The sequence below is a fragment of the Thalassophryne amazonica genome, chromosome 8 (assembly GCF_902500255.1).
Source record: "Thalassophryne amazonica chromosome 8, fThaAma1.1, whole genome shotgun sequence".
NCBI lineage: Eukaryota > Metazoa > Chordata > Actinopteri > Batrachoidiformes > Batrachoididae > Thalassophryne > Thalassophryne amazonica.
The window spans coordinates 23,731,780-23,756,477 of NC_047110.1; the positions used below are offsets into that span (position 1 = coordinate 23,731,780).

Below are 24,698 nucleotides of genomic sequence, written 5' to 3' on the forward strand. Positions count from 1 at the left end.
GATAGAAAATTAACAAAATCTTCATCAGACAAAAGACGTGGGTTAAGTCTCCAGGTGCGTTGTGGAGGTTCGTTATCTGGAAAGCAAAGCACCATTGTCACTGGGCTATGATCAGAGACAATGATGCTCTCATATTCAGTAGACCTCAGCGTGGGGAGGAATTTCTTGTCCAGCAAAAAATAGTCTATCCTGGAATATGAATTATGCGCTGGAGAAAAAAAGAATACTGTCTAGAAACCGGGTTTCTGTATCTCCATGCATCAACCACCCCATAGGTTTGGAGGAAAGTACTGATAGTATCTGCTGATTTACTAAGTGTTCCCTGTACAGCTCTAGAACGATCCATAATGGGATCCAGAACGCAGTTTAAATCTCCCCCGAGGACCAGTTGGTGATTGTTTAATTCTGGAAGGGATGAGAAAAAATTTGTGAAAAATTTAGCATTATCCCAGTTTGGAGCATAAACACAGGCCAGTACCACTGGTAGATTCAATAAATGTCCTTGAACAATAATAAACCGACCGTCTTTATCTTGAATCATATATGTTTGTACAAATGGCACATCCCTGTGGATAAGAATGGCTGCACCACGGCATTTAGCATTAAATTTAGAGTGAAAAATCTGAGAGAATCCCCCTCTCTTAAGTCTGGAGTGATCCTTATTAAGCAGGTGCGTTTCAGTTAAGAATGCTATGTCTGTTTGCAGCATTGATAAATGAGAAAACACCTTACTACGCTTCACTGGATGGTTAAGCCCTCTGATGTTCCAGTTTGTAAATTTAATGTTTACCTGCCCTGAACCACTAATACCAGGGGTTACCATATACTAGTGTCTGAAATGACATTAACAGCCGCCTGCCTAAAAACAGCCTGATCATAAAGCCTTTTCCCAGATAACAGATCTCTGTTTAAACATTGTACAATTAAAAACAATAACAGAAAACATGAAAACAACAGAAAATACCAAAACACAGACACAGAATCAAACACATCATTCACAAAATCCCACTGCTGGCCTCTCCCCAAACGAAAGGCTACACAACTCCCCAGTTGTACACTCTCCCACAACATAACAAAGCTTACCTCATGAGACAGAGTCTCACCAAAGCTATATGAATAGCAGAATTATATGTCGCAGCTGATCTTAACTATAGTCAAATACAGTGCACACTCAAATTTCCAATCTAGCACTTTATTCATATCTCATTCTATGTAAATAACCTTAACAGGCATAATCAAAATCCCCGGCCCAACCAGAGAAGCGTTATCCGGGCCTTAACAGATTAACAGTTAGATATAGAATTAAATGTAACATATTGGATACAATAACACAACATTAAATTTCAGGGGGGTTTCCAAGCCGTCCAGTTATGTTAACAACTCTGTGTGGTCAAAAATGAACAGTGAAAAGATGAAAGGTCCTTGTAACACTTAAGTGTACTTTTTTTTTTTTTAACCACTCCCTACTGTGCTATCATGGCCGCATCAGCCCAAAACAAAAGGTTTGGTAAATTTGCGCTTTTGCTGACGTCCTTTATTTACATCAACAAAGTCCTTATCGTGATGGCAGTCCGGATACCGATAATCCAACATACCTCTGTAAACGGGATGTGAGAAACCACAGAAAGCACGCCACTCCCCGTTGACACACCTTCAGGTTGAGCGCTTCAGGTTTTTCATTATGAAATCCTTGGCTTGGTTTGGGTCTTTAAAGCTTGTGCGCTTGCCATCCGGTGTCGTTATCCTCAGCTCCGCTGGGTACCACAGACCATAGCAGATTCCCTCACAGCTCCTTAACAGGCTCTGCACTTCGTTGAACTCTGCCCGCTGCTTGGCTACTGCCAGCGTGTAGTCTGGTTGGATGCGGATCCTATCGCCGTCCCCTGTAGTCAGTTGTTTCATCTGCCCGGCTTTCCTTAGTATTTCCTCCTTCTCCTGATAATAATGGCATCTAACGACGAATGCTCTCAGCGGGTCATTATCACCTGGTCTCACACGCAGCGTACGGTGTGCCCGGTCCAGTAAAAGGTGCTTATCAAGACCAAGCGTCTCCTTCTGGCACTGTGATAAAAAGTCCATCATGTGCTTCCCGTCTTTCCTTTATCCCAGTAATGCGCAGGTTATTACGGCGTGACCGTGCCTCCAAATCCTCGTTTCGTGCTTTCTGGGTAGCAACCTCCCTCCGCACGATGGCCATATCCCGCTCCAGAGCAACAATCAGGTCGGAGTGGCTGTTAGCTGCAGACTTGAGGGCGACCACCCATGTATCTAGGGCTTCACTCTTGGCGTTAGCATTATCGTTAGCTATTTTAATTTCTGCTCGTAACTGGTAACTGGTGAGCAGCTCAATCCTCAAGTCAGCAATTGCTCGAAGGATGGCCTCAGGTCCGGGTCCCGGGTCGGGTGCAGCATCAAGTATAGCATTAGGTACAACGTTAGCCTCCGGGCTAGGCTTGGAGCTAACCCTTGTGTCGGGCGCTTTTCGGGGGTTTTTAGATATTTTCAGCTAGCGTTGTGTCAAAGCCTGGTACAATGTCATGACTTCGATTATGAGTGTGAATCAAAATCCTTACATTAAATAGCTGCTTCTATATCTATCAATAGCGTTGGCGAAGAGCTCGGTAAAAACGCGTCCTCACATGGCACCGCTCAAACCGCCTACACACTGTAGCTTTAAGAAATACAAACAACTGTGGGGTAAATCTGTCTAGAACAGGTAGTCATCAAAAAGTGAGTGACTGTGCATGAAGGAGATTAGTGAGAGAAACCATCAAGACCCACATGATAACGCTAAAGGACTTAGAGGCTTCTGCGGCAGTGATTGGAGAAACTGTGCACAGTGCAACTTTTGATCAAATCAAATTTAGGCTTGAATCTCCTATGTGTCTTCTGGCAAACTGTAGCTGTAATTTCACATCTTGTTTTGAAGAAAAACTCTCTATTTCACTCCACCATGAACCTGTATGCAGTACCTGGTAATTTTGACTTTTTCAATGTGCTAATGACAAAACAAACAAACATTCCAGTCCAGAGCTCAAGACGTTTGTTTATTGTCCATGCTGCTGGTCAGATACCTTTGCTGTGAAAACATTGATGATCGGCATCAGACGCGGTGAGATGGCGGCTTGTCCGTGGCAGTTCCGGCTCACTCAGGTACGACCGCAAATCCGACTGAAAACAGGAAAGGTTAGACATACTTCAGCTTCAAAACCCAGACAGGTGGTGACGGTGCTCTTTAGCTCAATAACACTGAATCCAAATTCCACACATCCCACTGACTGTATGACCATTAAAATGTCCAAACATTCATGTCGTGAGGAGGAAGATGATTTTCTTTTCCCGCTAAATTACATCATACCTTACAATCGCCATTAACAACATACTGCCCGCCCTCTCTATCCTTCTTCCTCTCATCTGACTGGCGTTTCAGGACACGCACTGATGTGTGGCGGATGACTGAGGATTCTTTTGGCAGGGGTGGCACCACAGGGGGCGTCTCCTCATAGTCATAGAGGCGTGGCAGTGGTGGCCTGGGCGGTGCGCTGTCCTCTGCCTGAACAATAAACAGACATTATGAACGATGTTCACACAGAGTAAAGTCCTTTTATCTTTTGTGCACACTGCAGCAGAAATAAGAATGACACACAAAGTAAAAGCTGCTGTTGTCCATCTAACTGATCAACTGATCCATCTAAGAATGAAGGTTAGTACAAATACGTACAACACCGGCCTCGGAGGATGTTCATTCAGTTGTTTAATTTTGTAGAAAAAAAGCAGATCACAGACATGACACAAAACTAAAGTAATTTCAAATGGCAACTTTCTGGCTTTAAGAAACACTATAAGATAAAGAAAAAAAAATTGTGGCAGTCAGTAACGGTTACTTTTTTAGACCAAGCAGAGGGAAAAAAATATGGACTCACTCAATTCTGAGGAATAAATTATGGAATCACCCTGTACATTTTCATCCCCAAAACTAACACCTGCATCAAATCAGATCTGCTCATTAGTCTGCATCTAAAAAGGAGTGATCACACCTTGGAGAGCTGTTGCACCAAGTGGACTGACATGAATCATGGCTCCAACATGAGAGATGTCAATTGAAACAAAGGAGAGGATTATCAAACTCTTAAAAGAGGGTAAATCATCACGCAATGTTGCAAAAGATGTTGGTTGTTCACAGTCAGCTGTGTTTAAACTCTGGACCAAATACAAACAACATGGGAAGGTTGTTAAAGGCAAACATACTGGTAGACCAAGGAAGACATCAAAGCATCAAGACAGAAAACTTAAAGCAATATGCCTCAAAAATCGAAAATGCACAACAAAACAAATGAGGAACGAATGGGAGGAAACTGGAGTCAACGTCTGTGACCGAACTGTAAGAAACTGCCTAAAGGAAACAGGATTTACATACAGAAAAGCTAAACAAAAGCCATCATTAACACCTAAACAGAAAAAAACAAGGTTACAATGGGCTAAGGAAAAACAATCGTGGACTGTGGATGACTGGATGAAAGTCATATTCAGTGATGAATCTCGAATCTGCATTGGGCAAGGTGATGATGCTGGAACTTTTGTTTGGTGCCATTCCAATGAGATTTATAAAGATGACTGCCTGAAGAGAACATGTAAATTTCCACAGTCATTGATGATATGGGGCTGCATGTCAGGTAAAGGCACTGGGGAGATGGCTGTCATTACATCATCAATAAATGCACAAGTTTACGTTGATATTCTGGACACTTTTCTTATCCCATCAATTGAAAGGATATTTGGGGATGATGAAATCATTTTTCAAGATGATAATGCATCTTGCCATAGAGCAAAAACTGTGAAAACATTCCTTGCAAAAAGACACATAGGGTCAATGTCATGGCCTGCAAATAGTCCGGATCTTAATCCAATTAAAAATCTTTGGAGGAAGTTGAAGAAAATGGTCCATGACAAGGCTCCAACCTGCAAAGCTGATCTGGCAACAGCAATCAGAGAAAGTTAGAGCCAGCTTGATGAAGAGTACTGTTTGTCACTCATTAAGTCCATGCCTCAGAGAATGCAAGCTGTTACAAAAGTCAGAGGTGGTGCAACAAAATACTAGTGATGTGTTGGAGCGTTCTTTTGTTTTTCATGATTTCATAATTTTTTCCTCAGAATTGAGCGATTCCATATATTTTTCCCTCTGCTTGGTCTAAAAAAGTAACCGTTACTGACTGCCACAATTTTTCTTCCTGATTTCTTATAGTGTTTCTTAAAGCCAGAAAGTTGCCATTTGAAATGACTTTAGTTTTGTGTCATGTCTGTGATCTGCTTTTTTTCTACAAAATTAAACAACTGAATGAACATCCTCCGAGGCCGGTGATTCCATAATTTTTGCCAGGGGTTGTAGTTGACATTTCCAGGAACCCATTTAGTTTGATAATTTTTTGACTGAGTTTGTGTTAAGTTTTGAAAGGATTTCTTACAGTTCTAGTCTTATTTTTACGCCCTACAGCTGGACATGACAACAATGTCAACTGACCATCTGAGGCAGGGAAGCTGGATCAAACAGAAAGATGCTCTTTAGACTGAACAATCATTTTATTTGCAATTTGAATGAGTGAGTTTCAAACTGTAAGAACAGTGATTAAAAGTTACAGTGGGGGCCATACGTATTTGGGCATTCTGTCATTTTTCCTCTTTACAGCATAATGGAGTTGGAATGAAACAGTCAAGATGTGCCTGTATGTTTTTTTAAAACACCTACAATATAGCTGTAAACCATAAATCTCACATAAAGCAAAACGACCGCAACCTGGAGGAGAACCTTGCAGGAAGCACCATCAGAGAAGTCTGGAGAGGTCTGAAAACCATCTCAAGCCACTAAGGATAGTGGGAGCACCTCAGTATCTGGAGACTACGACTGTGCAAATGAGCTGAATCTGTTTTTTTTTTTGTTTTTTTAAGAAATTTGACAGTACCACTTCTCCCTCCCCCGTCCACCAGAGCCCAGACCTGACTACGCTGCCCCACCACTCCCCCCCAATAGCAACATCCGACACCCCCGACGTTAGTAGTAATTCCCCCACACCATGCTACCTCCACCCTCCACTCTACATACTTCACCAATAACCTCACTCAACTGAAGTCATTCCCCAGCCCCAGCCCCAGCCTCTCTATAACAACAGATCAGGTGAGGAAGGAACTAAGGAGGATCAAGGCGAGGAAAGCACCTGGCCCTGATGGCATCATCTCCAGACTACTTAAGGACTGTGCAGATCAACTCTGTGGAGTTCTTACATACATTTACAGGCTTGAAAAAGTTCCATTCCTGTGGAAAACATTGTGTGGTTCCAGTTCCTAAGACTAAGCACCCCAGTGAGACCAACCATTTCCGGCCCGTGGCTTTAACCTCTCACATGATGAAAACCTTGGAGAGGATTATTCTCACCCACCTCAGACACCTGGTGAACAGTGAGATGGACCACCTGCAGTTAGCCTATCGACCTGGCATTGGTGTAGAAGACGCTGTCATCTACCTGCTGCATGGGTCCCTGTCACGTTTGAAGAGCACTGTGAGCACCGTGAGAGTCATGTTCTTTGACTTTTTCTGACTTTTCCAGTGCTTTCAACACAATTCAGCCATCACTTCTCAGGGGGAAGCTGGAAGGAGCTGGAGTCGACTGTCACCTGGCTGCATGGACCATCAACTACCTCACCAACAGACCACAGTATGTGAGCCTTTGTGACTGTATGTCTTATGTGGTAGTCTGCAGCAGGGGGGGCCCACAGGGTACAGTGCTCTCTCCTTTCCCTTTCACACTGTACACATCAGACTGCAGCTACAACACAGACAGTTGTCACCTCCATAAGTTTTTAGATGACAGCCACTGCTGGATATGCGTCTGAGGTGAACGATCTGAGTACTGGGAGGTTATCACCAACTTTGTGGTCTGGTGTGAACTGAACCACCTGTGCATCAACGGCAGCAAGACAAAAGAGGTGGCGACTGACTTCAGAAGGAAGGCTCCTCAGATTGTGCCTGTGCACATCCAAGGCTTGGACATAGAGATTGTGGAGAAATAAAAATGCCTGGGTGTTCACCTTAACAACAAACTGGACTGGACATACAACACAGATGTCCTCTACAACAAGGGCCAAAGACTTCTTCACCTGCTAAAGACACTGAGGTCCTTTGTTGTGCAGGACACTGCTGAAAACCTTTTATGACTCTATGCTGGCATCAGCCATACTTTTATGCTGTGGTCTGCTGGGGCTGTGGAAGTTCTGAGAAGGACAGGAAGAGACTCAACAGATTAGTCAGAAGGGCTGGCTCTGTTGTGGAATGCACTGTGGAACCCATAGAGGTGGTGGGTGAGAGGAGGATGTTAGCTGACATCAATTATGGACAACCCCGCTCACCCCTTACACGAGACTGTGGGAGCCTTAAATAGCTCCTTCAGTAATAGATTTCTGCACCATCGGTGCAAAACAGAACGCCTCCGCAGGTCATTTATTCCAGCTGTAGTCAGACTGTATAATACCTCATAATGTTTTAGCACCATAACCACCTGCTGATTTTGCACTATTAACTACGTCTTCAGTCACTTTTTGTGCTTTATCACATGCACAACTTTGCAATTTATCCTATGCAATAATTTTACCATATCTATACATCGTTATGCTCACTTATATTCTATTTGTCATCAGTATTTATGCACCCACCAGCAAACACTGAAATATATTTTAGTCACCTTTCGTTAATGTAAATATTTTTATTTTTCTTTACTACTGTAGAACTCTTGCTGCTGCAAAAAGTGAGTTTCCCCGCTGTGAGATCAATAAAGTTTATCTTGTCTTGATCATGTTACCAGATGCGGGGGGGGGGGGGTTGGAGCGCAAGATGCCCCAGGAAATCACAAGTGTTGACTGACTGTGTGGATAGAAGCGTGCCAGAAGTGACATCCATCAAAAACAGACTTGGTGCATATTTGAAGTGAAGGAGAATGTAGATGAGATTCTGTAAATCGGTGATATGCTGTGTCCAGTGGTGGTTATCAGCTCTGTCGCAGATGGCATGCAGACAACAACATATTTGGAACTGTTTTCAATGAAAATTAAGGTTTCTTGTTGTGTTGTTTCTTATTTGCTACTTCTACATTTCTGAGTGCCTCATGTTTTCTCTGCTGTATACAAATCAGCACATTAGTCTTTGAATAGTCCAATTTTTCTGATTCAAAGACACTTTGACAGAAATTTGAAATTGTTCTGCAAACATCTGCTGTTGTTGAAAAGCTACATTTACAGAACAAAATGTTAAACAGCTTTAAGAAAACAAGAGTCATCAGGAGATAACACAAAACAGTAATACAAAGTGTTGGGGGATCACCCAAGTACACCCTTATGCTAAATATGAATAAAATCAGTCAACTGGTTCTTGAGCTATCACTCTAACAAGCAAAAACAGATGGACGGACAGATGGACAGAATGCTGATAGCTATATCCCCCCGTATTTCATACGAGGGGGACAGAAAACAAGACATCCAGATCACTGCAGTGCAATGCTGTCACCATCTTTTCAACTTCATATGACGACATCATCATATGGCACCAATGACATCAGAGGCCTGACACATTTGTTCACCCAAGAATAACAGATGTCTATGTAGAAAACCATGTTTCAACATATTCTGCTCCTGAGATCTGGTCATTTATGTATTTCACAAGAAGACCTCTCGTTTGATCTTGACTTTAGAACTTGACATGATCTGTGCTGTGAGACGACCGTCCTCCAAGTTTACCACCAAGTTGGATCAAAACTGCTCTTTGTATTTTGGAGATGGACGGACGGACGGACGGACGGACAGCACCATGAGAACAGCTGCTTTCCATGTTGTGGAATTATTTATTCACCTCTGTGAATTAAAGATTTTAAGGCTTTAAGTTATAAAGACCCACATAAAACTGTGATATTTCTGAGTTTATTTTTGAAAAGTGATAGGGAAAGTCCACTTTTACATGTTCTTCATTGGTGTCACATCCAGGTAGCATATTTCCAAAAAAACAGGGCCTCATTTATAGCTATTGTGTATGCACAAAACAAAATTGAAAAGATTTATTGGGCTCAAACACACATGGCAGCATTATACATAAAATGATGCGGTGTGCAAGCGAGTCATAACGCTTACATTCAATTACACACAACACATATAAACATTCTTGATCATAAATGTTTTGTTTTTTTAAATTGCGTTGTTAGATGTGATAGTGAGCCATAATTCTTCAATTGTTAAATATGCAAGCCAACTCAGATTTCCATCAAATCATGTTTGCTAGCTGACCACAGCTGCTGAAATGTAAACATAATAGTGGTGGAAATGACTGGACTGTCACCATCATTTGAACAACATTCTGCCTGCTACAGTGGCATGAAACAATAGAAATCTTTTCCTTCCTGCAATTTTGTATTAAAAATGAGCCCAACATTATTCTCTCTGCTCTCTACTTTTATTGGAGATATTTTATCTTAATACACACATCTGTACACTGGGCAACTGTAAAAATAAATAACTGTCTAGATATTCTCTTATTTGGACATTTTGTTAGTTAATGTGTTGGGTTTTTACCCGAGGCCATCAAATATGGCCATTGGGTATTGCGTAGGCTTTGCATCTGTCAGTTCATCAGTCTGTCTGTGCTCAGCATATGTCCAGACCTATTACTGCCACAACCTTCAAATTTACAGGAAATATTCTTGGGACACAGACCTTGTACAACTTCAAAGCCTGCTAACCTTGACATTCTGTTTCAATCTGTTCAGTTTTGTAGAGCTGCACCATGACATCAGTGGCTGGTCTCTTTGTCAGTGGCTGGTCTCTTCAAAATCATTTCCTTTTGTGCTGTGTTTGTTTACATGTTTCTCATATATATAAAATTTATGTAAAAGCTAGTGAGAAATAAACACTTCTAAAACTGAATACGCTGTACTTTGTAACCTCATAACACCTCTTAACGTATTTACAAGACATTTTGCGGGAGTCAGCATGCAATGCTAACTTCTGCTAACTCAAAGTTAACTTCCGTTCTTGTCTCATGGAGATGCTGTTAAAATACAAATATTGTTTACGATCGATCGACTGACTGATTGATAGATTGAGGGGCTTTATTGAACATGTACAAATTCTACGTAAGATCTTAATAGTTAAACAACTGCAAATTATAAAGAAGACAATGCTCATATGGCCGAGTGTATTTTAGCACTGCATTATATTTTCCTCTTCAAGAGGTATTTTTCTGATAGGTGTGCCTTATTCTCTGGAAAATATGATACATTACCTCAGGCATTTTGATGTAGATCTTATGAACATAATCTGAGAGACAAAACATAAAACCATTCTGCAGCAGTGTGACACTCACCCATTTTGGCACTGTGCTGTGAGGCAAAGTGTGGGAGAGAAGGCCGAGGTTGGAGGTGCGTGGGGGAGGCTGGACCTTTGTGCCGTGAGCAGGGTCCGTCACAGAAGGCACTAGTTTCCTTTCTACTGGGGCATCAGCACACATGAATAAATAAGGTTAAATGTCAGAGATCAAATGGTTTCAGGTGGATTTACATTCAGAAATGGGAGTCAATTCAACTTCATCAGAAAGAAATTTGCAATAAAAATGTGAACTCTTTTTCTGAACTGTAACAGCATCACCTTTTCCTCACACACTCAGTATGTTCAGAAAAGCAAATATTCATGAGGACACTCATGGGATTGTTTTACAGGTGCTGCACAGGTTTGACACTGAGTAACATTATTACTCTCCATTTAATCTTATTAACAAACTTTCCTGCTTTGTCTATGGTATAGTTGTGCAGATTTATTAAATACCCACATTAAGAAAATAACGCATTTGATTTTGCTTTAAAGAAACAGTCGGGTTACTGTGGATTTCCAACCTGGGTTCTGGACAGATGCAATGGTGACCTTGTAGTTGGATTTGCTGGCACTCAGTCCGGCCATCACGTCCTCGATTCTCCACAGTTCATGTTTCATCTCAGCTTTGTCTTGCTAAAGTACGACACATGGACATAAATGCACATATTTCACTTCATTCAGGTTAGAATTTTTCAGATGGCATTCCTTTCTCCTGGATTACAATTACACTCTAATTTATATCACAGCTGGCTGCAATCATTGAGGTTTTTTGTTGTCTATTTTAGCAATAAACAGACTGATGGGCAATTTGATGGTAACAGAATTTCAATCAGATCAAATTTGTAATGGTGAGCTAAAATATGGTCAGATTTTGGTGTCACTGCAGTTCCATTACCATAGAATTGTCCTATAAATGTCCTCAACGCAGACAATGAAGCTGCAAATTATTTCATAGTAAAAACAACAATATACAGACAGGTGACAAATTAAAGGAAAAATATTGAATTAACGATCACAGAAATGGTTGAGGCTGCTTCAGGATGATGTAGTCATGTGCTCACAAGTACACATGAAGCTTATAGTCAATGGACTACTGTAATAAACGGCACTATGGCCACGATCACCTAAACATCAAATGAACAAATCACTGGACCTTTTATCTTGGCTTGTGACAGCTCAAAGGAAAACATCTTAGTAACATCTTAGTTTTTTTTTGTAACGACATAAGAAGAACAAGCAGGAAACACTGATCTCCGTGTACAATCACCAGCTTGATCACTTGATCAAAATGAGTTCCGTCAGCTGATGTCCACTGAGTTCATCAAAGTTTTATGCATGTTCAAAACTTTGAATGGAAATCAGGCTGCAGACCTGCACTCTCCCTCCTCATAACATTCATCTCATGATGCTCGTTTGGTGAACGTAAGCCACGCCCCTGTGCTCTCACATTTCAAAACAACTTCTTTTCTCAAGACTGTAAATGGTTTCTCACAGGCATGTAAACTCTCTGAGGGTTTTTTTTTTTTTTTGGTTAATATCCATTTAACAACAGTTAAACTTCCATTTGAACCAAGTGGAGAGTTTGTATTTCATTTGAAATGTAAGGTGCCCATTTGACACATCAGCTTTATTTGAAGAAACGTCAGCGTTTTACTTAAAAAAAAATAAAATAAAAAAAGTGTATCTCATTAGGTCCATGTGGTATTAAACTGAATTAAATTGGATGATGATTGTCATATCAAGAGAATGTATGACTACAAAATACAAAATTTGAAGGATTATGTGTTTCTCCGTATGGCTTTTAATTTTTTTCCTCTCTCTTTTCTTGTAAATATGAGAGTGCTGGAAAACACAACCATTCAGGTTTATTTTAAATTAAAAAAAAATGTGTATCTCATTAGGTCCATGTGGTATTAAACTGAATTAAATTGGATGATGATTCTCATATCAAGAGAATGTATGACTACAAAATACAACATTTGAAGGATTATGTGTTTCTCCGTATGGCTTTTAATTTTTTTCCCTCTCTCTTTTCTTGTAAATATGAGAGTGCTGGAAAACACAACCATTCAGGTTTATTTTAAATTAATTTTTTGATAAATGTGCTGGTTAAATACCCCGCTCCCAAGCTCCTTTGGAATGCAATGAAACATGATTTGTGATTTGAATCTAGACTGTGTTTCCATGTGGGTGATACATTAATAAATGATTGAATGGTGCATGATGTTGTGGTCCATTCTTGCCATTTTTGACTACTTAAAGTTGTTCAATATGTAGTGATGTCATTGCTTATACTTACTAAACCCTCATCCTCACCCTGGTCATTGCCACACTTTGAATGAATACTTCATAATCTGTTTATGGAATGCTGATTATTACTTTCATTGCAGTGAAGCTGTACAAGAAATTGTCCCATGAGAGTGGACAGTGATCCACAGCAAAGTAAATAGGCTTATATTTATTTTATTTTAGATTCAATTTCCATTCATGACATGTGTTGAATGGGCCAGAGTGAATCAGTATATTTATTTTATTTTTTAACTACGGAGTCTCCCAAGACAGCAAGATGACAATTCCTGGGGACCTTCATGCTAATGTAATCTCTTTTGTCTCAAAAGTGAAAAAGTAAAAGACGAAGATTCCCAAACACAACTTCAACTTTGCACTGATCTATTTTATTGTTATGGAACTTTTTAGGGCAGCCGGCTGGGGTTAAATATACAAGACCCGATTAATAACATGCACAATGAATTTATTGTCTACAGAGAGGAACACAATCTGGAACTACACTGCAGTCTAGGAGCTCAGGGTTGTGCCCCTGAGAAAAAGTCCTGCTTATACTGGTGTTATGTTTACAGTATAAGGACCCGTTCTGAAGTTGTATCTACAGGACTTCATAAAACAGGACAAGTTCACAGAGGTATCATAAGTTCAGCCTTTCATCCTCACCTAACAGGTTTTAACAGACAGGGTTCAATAGTTCATCATCAGTTTAACACAAGCATTCTCATATACAATAAGGGATACCTTTAAATGTCCAGTTGTATCTTTTTAATTTTTTTTATCTTTGTTTGTGGATTTGGTGCCCAGAATGAAGAGACAGAGAAAGTGGTGTTTGTGTTGTAATTTTCTGATAGTTTTTTGTCTCAAATATGTTTGTATTATCACAATCTTTGATACAGTCACCCAATACTTTGCAAGGTGTTTAATATTTAGCTGATTTAAATACTGGTGGAACATAGGTTAGAATGTTTTCTTGTTTTTTTTTTTGTTTTTTACAGGATTTGTATAGACTGATAGGTTTTCTGTTTTTCTTACAGTTTGCTCTGTACATTGAGCTTGGTGCAGATTTCGATTTCACAAATCTAAGTGTCCATAAAATGCCCAAATATGTTGTTGTGCATTGTTTTGTACAGCATGACTTGTTTGTATTATTGTAATTCCAACATGACATGGCCACAGCCAGGGCCCGGTGGTGCCTGTTGCTCCTCTCTGGTCATTCAGTTGTCGGGTATGATTTCATTGTCACATTTGCAACTGGAACATAAAAATGTGTAACATATTTGTAAAAGGCCTGGTGTCTCTATTCTCTCACATATGATTTAAAATAACCTTTCTCTTGTAAAGACTGGCACAGAAAAGGAAAGCTGCAGATCCCAGTGTCAGACTCACATCTTGGTAGTTTGGTTGTTGACAAATCAAAGCCTGTGGGTAATATGGGGTTTTATGGCCTTGTGGTTCAAAAATCCTCTGTTGTCTTTGTGTACAGATAACAGTGGATATGGAGCAGGCTAAGAGACCCAGGACAAGCCCTCTGGAAGAGTCAGTAAGACTGGCTGAAGTTAACCAGACTGAATGTTTGGGTCAAAATACTACTACTAGTCTACTTAATGAACTATTGAAATAATAAATGTTGCCCCCATTCAGGAAACCGTACATCAGTGGGGGATCCTGGAGGTCAGTAAGGAACAACATGATATATAAAATAAATTATTCTAAAATCCCTTTAATGAAAAAGTACAATAAGTCATTTTGATATGCATCTATATCCTTTCCACATGCCAACATTTGTCTGGAGAACAGACTTCCTGAGGTGGTCCTCCACGATGGTGATGCAGCTTAACTTATGACCCTAGTGTGCTCCACTTTCAGAGACATGGTGACAGATCTGTCTTTTAGGAAGAGAGAACACTTTCAGTGGCCTGACAGTGAGTAAAAATTATGCTTTTTATAGTTGCTGACTTTCAACATCTCAGCACATTTCTCACATGAACATCCAGTTTGATAAACTCCCATATCATACAGGTGTGCTACTTGGAGCAAGTTCTCCAGTGGGTACAAAGACGAATTCTACATCATGTCCTCTGTAGAAAACGGCACTCAGTGCAAATCCACCCTTAAAAGCTGCATGCTAGGTATTCACACAGTGCTTTTAACAAAATTTACAAGTAAAATGACTGTCTGCAACAAAACAAATATTAATACCATGCTCACCAATAGCATATCATATATATATTAATTATATGATATAGTAACAATACATATATGTAATTTTTTTTGTTATTGATATGCCCAAGGGTCATGTTGAATGTGGGAGGTTGGGAGAGCTGTGATATAAATATTCTGAGGATCCTGACTGTATTTTGCAGTGTGTTCTGCCACCTGCAGTACTGATTGACCCTCAGCTCCTATTGGACCTTTTTTGGCTGTGACCTCCCCTGTTATACTGCTGATAGCTGGTTATTTTTCCCTGTGTGTGTTTGTGTGTAAATAAAGAGAGAAAGAAATGTGATGATATGTGACCATATCACTGCTATATTGTTCATAGTTGGTTAGTTTTCTCTGTATGTGTAAATAAACAAACAATGGCAAGAAGTGTGATGCAATTATTTCACATATCAAAAGTGCTTCTCCTGCAGTGCTCCTGATTAGAGCTTAAAAGTCTTTGCATCCTCCTACGGTGTGTGTGTGTGTGTGTGTGTGTCAGTGAGAGAGAGAGAGAGAGAGAGAGAGAGAGAGACAGAGAGCGAGAGAGAATAAAGAAAGATAAATAGGGTGACCATATTCTGATTTCAAGACAAGAGGACACTCTGCCTCAAGATAATTAAGGTTAAGTGGTACTTGAAGTTTAAATTTAAATAAAATGTTTCCCTATGTGGATAGAAAACTATACAAAAATTGTGTCTTTATAAACAGTTTATGAAGACGTTATTCAACAAGCAATCTAACTTTAAATATTTAACTCAACTCTCAAAAAATCTCTATGATATATGGCCCATATCAGTGGTGGGCACAGTTCCACTAATCTGCTAACCGCTAATTATCGAAGCTAATGTTTGCATTATCGGATTAGCTTTTCAGATAGCTTTACAATTTACAATTTTAACTTATGGTTAAAATGTTAACCAAACTAATTTTGGACAAGTTATTTAAATTAATGTCACGTCTTATAAAGTGAAAATATCAGATATATGTTTTCGTTTTAAAGTATTGCACTAATTTTGAAGGTTTTAGTGTGGACATGACAGTGTATTATGGGTAAATGTTCATGACAGGAGAAATGCATTTGAGACGCTTTGATCAGTCTCCATTGTTTAGGTTTGTGATCGTGGTGTTAAAACTCAATTTTGAAAGTTATCGGTTTAGCTTTATAATAGTAACTTTTCAGTGTGTGTGTATATATATATATATATATATATATATATATATACACAGTGAGGAAAATAAGTATTTAAACACCAAATGATTTTGAAAGTGCTCCCACTTAGAAATCATGGAGGGGTCGGAAATTTTCATCTTAGGTGTATGTCCACTGTGAGAGACAATCTTAAAAAAAAAAAAAAAAAAAAAAAAAAAAAAAAAAAAAATCTGGAAATCACAATGTATAATTTTTTTAATAATTTATTTGTATGTTACTGCTGCAAATAAGTATTTGAACACCTACCAAACCAACAAGAATTCTGGCTCACACAGACCTGTTAATTTTTCTTTAAGAAGCCCTCTTATTCTGCACACTTTACCTGTATTAATTGCACCTGTTTGAACTTGTTACGTGTATAAAAGACCTGTTCACACAATCAATCACACTCCAACCTGTCCACCATAGCCAAGACCAAAGAGCTGTCTAAGGACACCAGGGACAAAACTGTAGCCCTGCACAAGGCTGGGATGGACTACAGGACAACAGGCAAGCAGCTTGGGAGAAGACAACAACTGTTATGATTATTTATTAGAAAGTGGAAGAAACACAAGATGACTGTCAATACCCCTCGGTCTGGGATTCCATGTAAGATCTCACTTTGTGGGGTAAGGATGATTCTGAGAAAGCTCAGAACTACACAGGAGTACCTGGTCAATGACCTGAAGAGAGCTGGGACCACAGTCACAAAGATTACATTAGTAACACATGATGCTGTCATGGTTTAAAATCCTGCAGGGCAGCAAGGTCCCCCTGCTCAAGCCAACACATGTCCAGGCCCGTTTGAAGTTCACCTGTGACCATCTGGATGATCCAGAGGAGGCATGGGGGAAGGTCATGTGGTCAGATGATACCAGAATAGAGCTTTTTGGAATCAGCTCCACTTACCATGTTTAGAGGATGAGAACAACCCCAAGAAAACCATCTCAACCATGAACCATGGGGGTGGAAACATCATACTCTGGGGGAGCTCTTCTGCAAAGGGGACAGGACGACTGCACCGTATTGAAGGGAGGATGGATGGGGTCATGTATTGCAAGATTTTGGAAAACAACCTCCTTTCCTCAGTAGGAGCATTGAAGATGGGCCATGGCTGGGTCTTCCAGCATGACAATGACCCCAAACACACAGCCAGGGTAACTAAGGAGGGGCTCCGTAAGAAGCATTTCAAGGTCCTGGAGTGGCCTGGCCAGTCTCCAGACCTGAACTCAATAGAAAATCTTTGGAGGGAGCTGAAACGCCAAACCTTAAAGATTTGGAGAAGATCTGTATGGAGGAGTGGACCAAAAACTCTGCTGCAGTGTGTGAAAACCTGGTGAAAAACTACAGGAAATGTTTGACCTCTGTAACTGCAAACAAAGGCTACTGTACCAAATATTAACATTAATTTTCACAAGTGTTCAAATACTTATTTGCAGCAGTAACATACAAATAAATTATTAAAAAAGTCATAGATTGTGATTTCTGGATTTTTTTTTTTTAGATTATGTCTCTCACAGTGGACATGCACCTAAGATGAAAATTTCAGACCCCTCCATGATTTCTAAGTGGGAGAACTTGCAAAATCGCAGGGTGTTCAAATACTTATTTTCCTCACATATACACATTTATACCATGGTCAGTGAGAATTCCATGTCTAACTGGCGTGCATTATTTTCGTGTATACGCACATGTAGTTCGGCGAGTTAAGTCACTGTAATATCACTCTGCTCTGGTCGTCACCACAGCAACAAGCAAATCAGTTGGTGCAGATCAGCTGTGTTTTGACAAGCCCTGGGCTGCGATTTTAGGCCTTTTTAAACCTGTTTGGAAAGCTCTCAGGAACACCCAATGTTACAGATTTTAAACAATCATTACAATCTTTGAGGTCAAGTGGTTTGTGTTTTACAATGCAGTTTTCTAAAGCAAAAATAAAATAATCACAAACAATGAAGCTATGAGAACTGTAATTTAATAAAACAAACAACATCATCAGTACTGTAGTTATAGGCATAGGTTCCACTGTCACCTGCAGGTTTTGACTACATGCTACAATCACTGAACACTTGCTGCTGCACCAGTAGTTCAAGAATCATCTCTACTCTACAGAAAAAAAATGCCCAAAAATAAAACAAATGAACTGACTTGTAAAGATGATTAGGGAAAAAAATGTGCTTCTTTGTTTTATCAACCAATGTGGCAATACGCAGAATTATACCATTACAGTGGTCCCTCGCTATAACGCGGTTCACCTTTTGCAGCCTCGCAGTTTTGCGGATTTTTTAGTCCACTTTTACATGCTTTTTTTTTTTTTTTTTTTTTTTTTTACAGCACATTGTGTTCTGTGTCCTCATCAAACAGGCCGGTCGCGGCACTGTGAAGGGAGAGCACGTGCATTGTGTTCTGCATGTCTGTTTATAAGAATCTTCTCACCCAGAAGAATAAAGAGCGCCAACAACTACCCATAACTGTGTTCCTCACTCAGAAGAAGACACCTGCAGCGAGGTGAACTCAGTGGAAAAAGATGCAACAGCGCAGCAGCGCCACGACGAAGAGGCGCGGTCAGAGGAACTGTGAAATACTGGTCAGTCACTATTAATAATTTCTTATGTGTCCAACCTCGTAGGTTGATCATTAAAATTAAACTTGTTAGTTCTAAAAGCCATCTTAATTATTTATAGGAAAATGTTCTATTTTTATTTCTCAAACAAATGTTTGGGCCTGAAAACAGGTTGGTCTTATTTTTCTACTAAGGTTTGAACTTTGAGAGTGGTTACACACGAGAGAAAAGTGAGAAAATGTTAATGCCTGTTTGAGAAAAGTGTATAAAGTGTGTAGTGAGGGGTTTTACAGCCTTAAAATGTCTATAATAATTGTAAAAAATAACGCTGACTACTTCGCGGATTTCGCCTATTGCGGGCTATTTTTAGAATGTAACTGCCGTGATAAACGAGGGACCACTATATAGTTTTATATTGGATAATGCAATCATGTTTTATATTGGACAATAAAATCACATCAGTTATCCGACAACACTTGTGGAAAAAAAATATTGTGCAGCATTTTTTAAAAATTGGGCATAGGTTCCCCTAACATCTGCAGGTTTTTGACTACATACTACCATCACCGAACACTGTTGCTGCTGGGCTCATATTTTTCGGGCAATTATTTTATGGTTATTCAACAGACCAGTCCAAGCAAACATCAGTGTGGAAAGAAAAGCAAGGCAGAAAATGAAAAGGGTTGGGTTCGCATCACTCTGAGTTTCAAATATGTGAAAAACAATTATTATTTCAATAAATGAATGGTTATTAACTTACAACATGAGCTAAGCATTTTGTTTCTGAAATGCCAAAATTCGTAAGCAATTTGAATTTTGAAATTTATCGAACACTCGTCACGGATGCTTAATCTTTTCACTAAGACCTCTTCAAACTACATAGATAAAAACATAAAATACTACTTACGGCAATCAGCTGCACTAGTCAAAATCATATTCCGTAAATAATCTCTTTCTTCAATTTGATCACTTTGTCTAACAGGCGCCTGCAAAATGCTAAGAAAAGATTTTTGTTCTGATACACATCAAGCCACATTAAAACACGTTCAATGGTTGCTTATCACATCGAGCTAGACCAATGAAAAATTGTGTTATTAAACAAAGAACAGGGTATATTTCCCAGCGCTAAACGTCATTTGCGGACCATCCCCTCAAACTCTGTCATATTTGTATTATAAACCAGTCACCATTTGTTTTATTATACATCTGTGTAATTAATAAAATTATCTTCACGGACGATTCGTTTGCGCATGCAAGCACCTGAAAAAAAAAAAAAAAAAGAAACAACGGCTGCTGCTGCACTTCCTCGTTTTCTCCCCTCAAACTTGTGTTAAATAAAAGACAAAAGGGACATAAGTCCTGCTCACAGGCTGATTGCCAGAGACAGGACATGTCCACGTCAAGTATAAACTCCAGACAGACATCTCCACGTCACTACATACAAGATGAAAAAGTTCAGATTATTCAACTTGGGGAGGAGGGTGATGCTACACGATATCGCGCCACGAATGCGCCAATCGCTCAAAATCGCTTCATTCGCGTCGCGTCGCTTGAACTTTTGTAGCGCCACAACGCATCCTTCCACAGGGATTACATGGCAACCTGTCGCCTCTGCTGCATTATATCTGGATCCAAAAGCCGGAAATCTGGCTCAGGACGGAAAAATACCACGCCTGTAATATGTAGGTAAAGCCTTCTGCTCAGTGCAGACTGCTGTGGAAATGTGATGTCATCTGTAGCACCCCAATGACAATGCACACAGAAAGGTGATTTTGCATCCCTTGCATATTTTTAGGATGCACAACGGACTTCCAAAGGATGCCGTCCTGTGTAACGGGGGTCTAAGTGTCTTCCTGACAACTGTCAACCGTCTTTCTCATGGTTGCAGTTGTGTGTACAGATGCAAACAGAGATTTATGGTATTTATACTGCAGAAATAGTGAGTTATTCAAACTTGGACTGAAATATTCTAATAGTTTAAGATATAATTTTTCTGTTGTTTTGGATTCTGTGTTAAAGAGCTATTGTGGACTGCCAAAACATTGTCTGTTGCCATGTGTTAGTTTTGCAGCTGCAGGTATTTCAGCTGGTGGATGATTTCAGCTGACCTGGACATTGGTTCATCTCGATGATTTCCAGAAGACCCACAAGCAAATACAGTATAATTAAGGCAGAAATATCAGGACCCACCTGAGGGGTGGCGCTGTGGTTCATATGTGCCTGCAAAGCCACTCTCAGCTGCTCTACTGACCCCTCCAGCTTGATGTACTCCCCCCAGGCCTGAGACATCTCCTGCATCACACACAGACACAAACATTTTGCTCACTTATTCACACCCATCCCACATGACAAAGTATGCAGACATGCAAAAACCTACACATTTACGGTATAATTAAAAACACAAAGAGACACATTCTTAACTTTCACCTAAATTACATTGAGCTGAAAAGGCACTGGGTCCTATCAGCACATTGTAAAGGGCATAAGCAAACTGCACAAGTGCATTTGGGTCCAGCTCCACTTTGCTATTTATATGCAGGTAAACTCACGCACAGGCACCCATCATCATATTTTTAATACAATCATCAGATCTGAATTCTAATGAAATGGACTATGGGGCTCTGCTCAGTGGGATGGATCTATATGGGATTTTTACATTCTGTATTTACTGATATCACAAAAATGTTATGAAAGATTTCACTGTGGATTCAGCCATAATCTACCAATATTAAAAATGTTTGCAGATTAAGCAGATGTGACCAAACCCTTTCTGTTCTTCACAAACATACTGTGGACAGGCGAGATAGCTGGGCTCTGATGGTGACCAGATCTTCCTGCAGCAGCCGCTGCTGGTAGGCGATCTTGTGGGCATGGGCTGGCTGCTCATGGTACTTCTCCATCTGCTGGTGGGAAACAGCCAACACATTCTCCAACTTGTCCTGAAGATGACAGAAATCACCAAATACAGATGAGAGAAATCCAGAATCTCCTCAGCTGTACATCATTAGACTGTGACAGATAACACAGTCAATACAGTAACTCCTCCAATTACTTTTTTGGTGCATTTAAGTCAGTTCTGTTGTCTGAGAAAATTGTTTTCTTTTCCCTGTGATAAACTTTGCACTGATTAATTTTGTCTATGTTCTTGCCAGTGGCCTGTTTTTTTATTTGTATGCTGTTGGTTTTTTTGCTCAGAAATGTGTGATTTATCGTTTTTGTGTGCTCACTGAAATGCTTTATAAATAAAATTCTCATTATTATTATTATTACTAACATTATTACTACTATTACTATCTGGTTGAAGTGTAAAAACTACATTGAAAAAGGTGGCTATTAAATTACACTATGTAACAAATTTTTATTTTTGTTTTGTTCCTGGGTACACAGTGTGTTTTCCTAACCTGTTATGCCTTAAATAAATAGAAAATAGCTGTTATTCCACAGAAACTTTGCTTCTGTGATCAGGACAATGATATTTTGAAATATGTCTGTTTTCAAGAATATTCTCGATTCGCCTTCACTACTACTGAGTAGTCTTCTAGAATATTCTTTAACTGCTAGAACTGTCCAGAATTTTCTAGAAGTTTCCAGAATTATCTAGAAATTTCAAGAAACTTTTAGAACTTTCTAGAACGTAAAAAAATAAAATAAAATCAAAGTTTGTGCTGAATGTAGTCATTTTTCCATAGACTTTAGACATAAGCAGTTGAAATATAACACTTAGAAGCCAACAATTGTGTTACATAGTGTTAACTAGCCATAATAAATCATGTGCTGCTAATTTGTTTTACCAAATAATTTAGAATACTGAACACATGACAATCATTTATTAGAAGTTTCGACATAAACATTTCCAATCCTAATGTTCTAATGACTTGACTCCCTGTGCCCACTGGGAGTTTGTTTTTCTGGTGGTAAAGCACTGAGGGAGCACCCAAAAATGTTTCATTCCAATGTTTCAGTGTTTTGAGTGGGGGGATAAAGTGCTACTCGTGACATTTGTTTCTATGACAGTAATAAGCAGCTAATGACTGACTTATAATGTATTCAAAGTATCCACAGCCAGAAACAAGCATCTGCCCATCAGGGTTGAGTTTTTTGTTTCTACTGTGCTAAATTGTGAGTGACTGTCCTCTCATTTGTATTTCTGTGAATTAAAAGTTGCTGTGTGCAGCGTTTTTTTTGTTTTTTTTTTTCCCCCTAGAGGTGGCTGCATGCTTGCCGCATACACTTCATTCTCATTGGGAGCAATTGAAAATAGATCGTAGAGCCCAGAAGGAAAAAAATTCTATATGGACACAGGACCTCAGACTTATTAGTGTTATTATCAAATCAAATCAATTTTATTTATATAGCGCCAAATCACAACAAACAGTTGCCCCAAGGCGCTTTATATTGTAAGGCAAAAGCCATACAATAATTACAGAAAAACCCCAACAGTCAAAACGACCCCCTATGAGCAAGCACTTGGCAACAGTGGGAAGGAAAAACTCCCTTTTAACAGGAAGAAATCTCCAGCAGAACCAGGCTCAGGGAGGGGCAGTCTTCTGCTGGGACTGGTTTGGGCTGAGGGGAGAGAATCAGGAAAAAAACATGCTGTGGAGGGGAGCAGAGATCAATCACTAATGATTAAATGCAGAGTGGTGCATACAGAGCAAAAAGAGAAAGAAACACTCAGTGCATCATGGGAACCCCCCAGCAGTCTAAGTCTATAGCAGCATAACTAAGGGATGGTTCAGGGTCACCTGATCCAGCCCTAACTATAAGCTTTAGCAAAAAGGAAAGTTTTAAGCCTAATCTTAAAAGTAGAGAGGGTGTCTGTCTCCCTAATCCGAATTGGGAGCTGGTTCCACAGGAGAGGAGCCTGAAAGTTGAAGGCTCTGCCTCCCATTCTACTCTTACAAACCCTAGGAACTACAAGTAAGCCTGCAGTCTGAGAGCAACGCGCTCTATTGGGGTGATATGGTACTATGAGGTCCCTAAGATAAGATGGGACCTGATTATTCAAAACCTTATAAGTAAGAAGAAGAATTTTAAATTCTATTCTGGAATTAACAGGGAGCCAATGAAGAGAAGCCAATATGGATTATCTTAAAAATAAGAATGAATATGATGGGTGAAATGGTTAAATGGGGTTATTGTACAAACAATTCAAATATTTCATCCAATGTTCCAACATCATTACGTTTGAGGTTCAGGCCAACAGGAAGATTAAGTTCGTTGTGACCGTGTAAGGTGTGTGTACCTTGTCCTCCTTCAAGGAGATGATCCTTACTTCCAGCTCCTTCAGGATCTTGTCCTGCTCGCATAAACGACTCAACTTCACCTGCAGGGGGAGACAGAGACAAAGAGTTTGTGTTGTCAGCTAGAAAATAAGTGTTACAGCTTATTTCTGCAGGTATTCATGTGAGGGACTGTTATGTGAGAGATGATGCAAAATAACGTGAATGTAAAGCTGTGACACACTAGGCATCGAACCCCAACTATTTTGCTGTTGTTTCCAGTGCATAACCCTGTTACACATCGTTGAAACATTCCCCTCCCCGATTAAATTCAACACAAAGGTACAATTAATTCATCCTGCAGCGATATAACAAAAAACCTTCAATCCATAACTCTGAATAGTACAATATTAATACATCTATTCACATGGATTTTTTTTAACCATTAAATACATTATTTATCTTGCTATGGTGTTTATGGCATTGTTGAAGTTTCATCTACTCATTTATTCATTAAAAAACACATTCATACATTTTTAAACAGTTGCTTATTAAGTTAATGCTGAGATATGCTTTGATAACAGGCACTGTAAAAATTCTAACGTGTGTAATTGTGCCCATTTTTTCAACTGTATTACACAAAAACAAACTGCCCCTCAGTTCTTATGAATCTTGGTGGAGGGGTTGCTCTTGAACCTTTGAAGAACCCAGGGGAACACTGAAGTTTCTTTGATTGCCCTCAAGGTGACTTGAAATTATTATGGATCAGTTTTTTTTTTTTTTTTAACCAAACTTAAATTGAAGGGTTTGGAATCTAATAAAACCTTGGTACAACTTCAGA

At 39.6% G+C, this 24,698-nt stretch overlaps 1 protein-coding gene across 12 annotated transcripts in view; it reads right to left on the reverse strand.

Annotated features, from left to right (window-relative positions):
• LOC117515357 (pleckstrin homology domain-containing family A member 7-like) overlaps positions 1 to 24,698 on the reverse strand; it is a 502,114-nt gene that overhangs the window by 33,926 nt on the left and 443,490 nt on the right. For 8 of the 12 annotated variants that reach the window (XM_034175880.1, XM_034175879.1, XM_034175888.1 and 5 more), the window contains 7 exons: positions 23,881 to 23,961; positions 21,425 to 21,574; positions 20,826 to 20,927; positions 10,920 to 11,031; positions 10,394 to 10,518; positions 3,359 to 3,553; positions 3,075 to 3,171 (listed from right to left, as the gene is read on the reverse strand). In XM_034175880.1, the coding sequence (XP_034031771.1) occupies positions 3,075 to 3,171; positions 3,359 to 3,553; positions 10,394 to 10,518; positions 10,920 to 11,031; positions 20,826 to 20,927; positions 21,425 to 21,574; positions 23,881 to 23,961 (862 nt within the window). The remainder of the gene's footprint in view (positions 1 to 3,074; positions 3,172 to 3,358; positions 3,554 to 10,393; positions 10,519 to 10,919; positions 11,032 to 20,825; positions 20,928 to 21,424; positions 21,575 to 23,880; positions 23,962 to 24,698) is intronic. The other 4 variants (XM_034175889.1, XM_034175887.1, XM_034175882.1 and 1 more) reach the window with 1 other exon arrangement.